The sequence below is a fragment of the Juglans microcarpa x Juglans regia genome, chromosome 3S, assembly GCF_004785595.1.
Source record: "Juglans microcarpa x Juglans regia isolate MS1-56 chromosome 3S, Jm3101_v1.0, whole genome shotgun sequence".
Classification (NCBI taxonomy): Eukaryota; Viridiplantae; Streptophyta; class Magnoliopsida; order Fagales; family Juglandaceae; genus Juglans; species Juglans microcarpa x Juglans regia.
The window spans coordinates 18,035,648-18,036,920 of NC_054599.1; the positions used below are offsets into that span (position 1 = coordinate 18,035,648).

A 1,273-nucleotide genomic window follows, 5' to 3' on the forward strand; every position below is an offset into this window, starting at 1 on the left:
GTGTGTATATATATATATATATATATATATATGTGCGCGCGTGTGTGCGCGCGTGTGTGTGTCTATGTATATATATATATACCTAATGCAAGAAGAGTTTAGAGAACTTACAAATTAAAAACAAAAGGAAAGAGAAATATTAAGCCTGGGATTTGAAGTCATGGTGTTTGGTTAATGATGGTGCGACTTACCAACGGACAGGAAAAACGTGGTCTTGGCGGCCGAAAGAAAAAAAATGGGTTGGAAAGTAGTTTTGCTGGGCTATCTGTCAGTTTGCAAATTATTCATTGCCGATCCGGCTTTCTTCACAAAAAATAAAAAATCCTAATTTCCACGTGTGTTAATGTAGTTTATAGAACAAGAACATCTTCGTAGCCAGTACTTCGATACGATCACATCTCATAAAGTATACAGCAGATCATAAAGCAGTCAGCAAAACAAAGTAAATTATCTCATGTATGTTTCTTGGTAATATGACATTCATGCTGAGATAATAATATGCAGCTAGCCATACATGATCACGATCATGTTTCATATGGTTTTGTAGTACTTACATGAAAGATTTCAAAGAATCCAAGCTAGTACTGGAGATCAAGACATGGCACTAAAGAGTAAAAACCTATACATAAATATACTGTGTATATAAATTGACATATTTACAAGACAGTACTTCTAAAGGAGCTAGCTTCGTATATTTGATTGAATGCCTAGACCTAATTGAAGATCCAGAGATTTAAAACTCTGCTGGGAAGAGGATAAAGGAGAAGAAGGCTTAAAGACAACTGCATGCCTGTTCTGATCTCCGGATCTGTCAGTACTATGTGTTAAACTGAAGGAACGTGAATCTTGTTGGAAAGATATGTGAGCAGCAGGTACAGCATACCACTTTGATAACCTTGACCCAGTTCTAAGATGCAGGGTATCTTGATGATCATCAAAGGGATTGAAACAAATCTGAGATTCATGATCATAGAGTTTGAACTGATGATCATGAGTAGCACTACAGGATGGGGGAGTACTACCGTAAAGCAAAGGGATAGGACCGTTGGATGCAAAACCATGCAGCAGGTTGTTTTTCAGAGGTTGTAGGTAACAGTTGATACTGCTGGCCTTCCTGGCTTGAAGCTGCAACCTCTTCTTCTTCATCCTCTCCTTCTTATGGGCATTTTGATGGCCTCCCAATGCCTGTGAATTTGCGAATTCCTTGAAACAATATTGGCACTCAAATCTTTTATTGTCATCTGCAGGGCCCCCGGCTGCTAAGCTTCCATCC

The 1,273-nt window shown here is 38.6% G+C and overlaps 1 protein-coding gene across 1 annotated transcript in view; it reads right to left on the bottom strand.

Moving 5' to 3' along the window:
- Nucleotides 1-449: 449 nt before the first annotated feature.
- The window catches only part of LOC121257146 (zinc finger protein 5-like), a 1,090-nt gene continuing 266 nt past the window's right edge, over nucleotides 450-1,273 (bottom strand). The window contains exon 1 of the mRNA XM_041158046.1: nucleotides 450-1,273. This exon is cut by the window's right edge and continues 266 nt beyond it. Coding sequence (XP_041013980.1) covers nucleotides 682-1,273 — 592 coding nt within the window. The 3' untranslated portion in view covers nucleotides 450-681.